The sequence below is a fragment of the Carassius carassius genome, chromosome 10 (genome assembly GCF_963082965.1).
Source record: "Carassius carassius chromosome 10, fCarCar2.1, whole genome shotgun sequence".
NCBI classification, from domain to species: Eukaryota; Metazoa; Chordata; class Actinopteri; order Cypriniformes; family Cyprinidae; genus Carassius; species Carassius carassius.
The window spans coordinates 10,198,998-10,200,235 of record NC_081764.1 but is presented as its reverse complement, the minus strand read 5'-3'; the positions used below and the strand labels follow the sequence as shown (position 1 = coordinate 10,200,235).

Here is a 1,238-nt window from a genome sequence, read left to right as displayed (position 1 = left end):
ACAACGTAGGAAGTATTACATGAAAAAGATGTCGGTACCAAAAAGGTTGACTAACTGGTTCAGAAGACTTGCGTCTTTCATCTCCAGCAGCACTTCCACTGTCCTCGGATGGCACTGGAGATGGGGACGAATCTGGCTGGTGCTTTTACAGAAAGACAGAAAATACTGTTATTACAATGTAGGAAGTCTTACATGAAAAAGATGTCGGTACCAAAAAGGTTGACTAACTGGTTCAGAAGACTCGCGTCTTTCATCTCCAGCAGCACTTCCACTGTCCTCGGATGGCACTGGAGATGGGGACAATTCTGGCTGCTGCTTTTATAGAAAGACAGAAAATATTGTTATTACAACGTAGGAAGTATTACATGAAAAAGATGTCGGTACCAAAAAGATTGACTAACTGGTTCAGAAGACTCGCGTCTTTCATCTCCAGCAGTACTTCCACTGTCCTTGCATGTCACTGGAGATGAGGACGAATCTGGCTGGTGCTTTTAAAGAAAGATAGAAAAAGTTGGCTTTACAAGGTAGGAAGTTGTAGATGAAACAGATGTCAGAACCAAAAAGGATGACTAACTGGTTCAGACATGTCAACCTCTGACTTTGTCTATGAATCTGAAAATTCTATAATTTCACTAGTAAAAATATAAAACTGCATGTAACTGATACATTTTTAAACCTTAAAAGATGGTGTAAAAAACACTACATAACAACTATCACTGTAGACTGTCATCAACAGGATAAATGTATATGTATATACATATTTATACATAAAAGTGTGTGTGTGTGTGTGTGTGTGTGTGTGTGTGTGTGTGTGTGTGTGTGTGTGTGTGTGTGTGTGTGTGTAATCATATTTTAACTGTAATTTTAATAACCATTTGTGTCAGGAGTCTGGTTTTGAAAACCTTTTAGTGAAACAAAGAAGTGCTCACCTTACGAAATGCTCTAAGAAGTCTATAGCGATTGTTTTTGGTGTTAGGAATGGTATGTGCACTGCACACCTGTCCCCAAAAGCCGTCTTTTCGTGTCACATTATCATCAAATTTGATGACATTTTTTGTCAGGATTTCAACTGACTCCACAATTTCCTCAATTGATACAAGTTTGGTTTTGTTCTATAAAGGAAAAAAGTCCATTAATATAGTTAAAAACATAGTTGTTGGACACAGTTATTGAACTGCATTTTTATGGATGGATAGTAAAATAAAAAAAAAAAACTAAAATTACTCACCCCAAACACC

At 37.2% G+C, this 1,238-nt stretch overlaps 1 protein-coding gene across 1 annotated transcript in view; it reads right to left on the bottom strand.

Moving 5' to 3' along the window:
• Window positions 1-330, bottom strand: part of LOC132152291 (uncharacterized) — a 6,584-nt gene extending 6,254 nt beyond the window's left edge. The window contains exons 1-2 of the mRNA XM_059561092.1: window positions 229-330; window positions 56-142 (exon numbers count right to left, since the gene is read on the bottom strand). Coding sequence (XP_059417075.1) covers window positions 56-142; window positions 229-254 — 113 coding nt within the window. The 5' untranslated portion in view covers window positions 255-330. The remainder of the gene's footprint in view (window positions 1-55; window positions 143-228) is intronic.
• Between the last annotated feature and the right edge of the window lie 908 nt (window positions 331-1,238).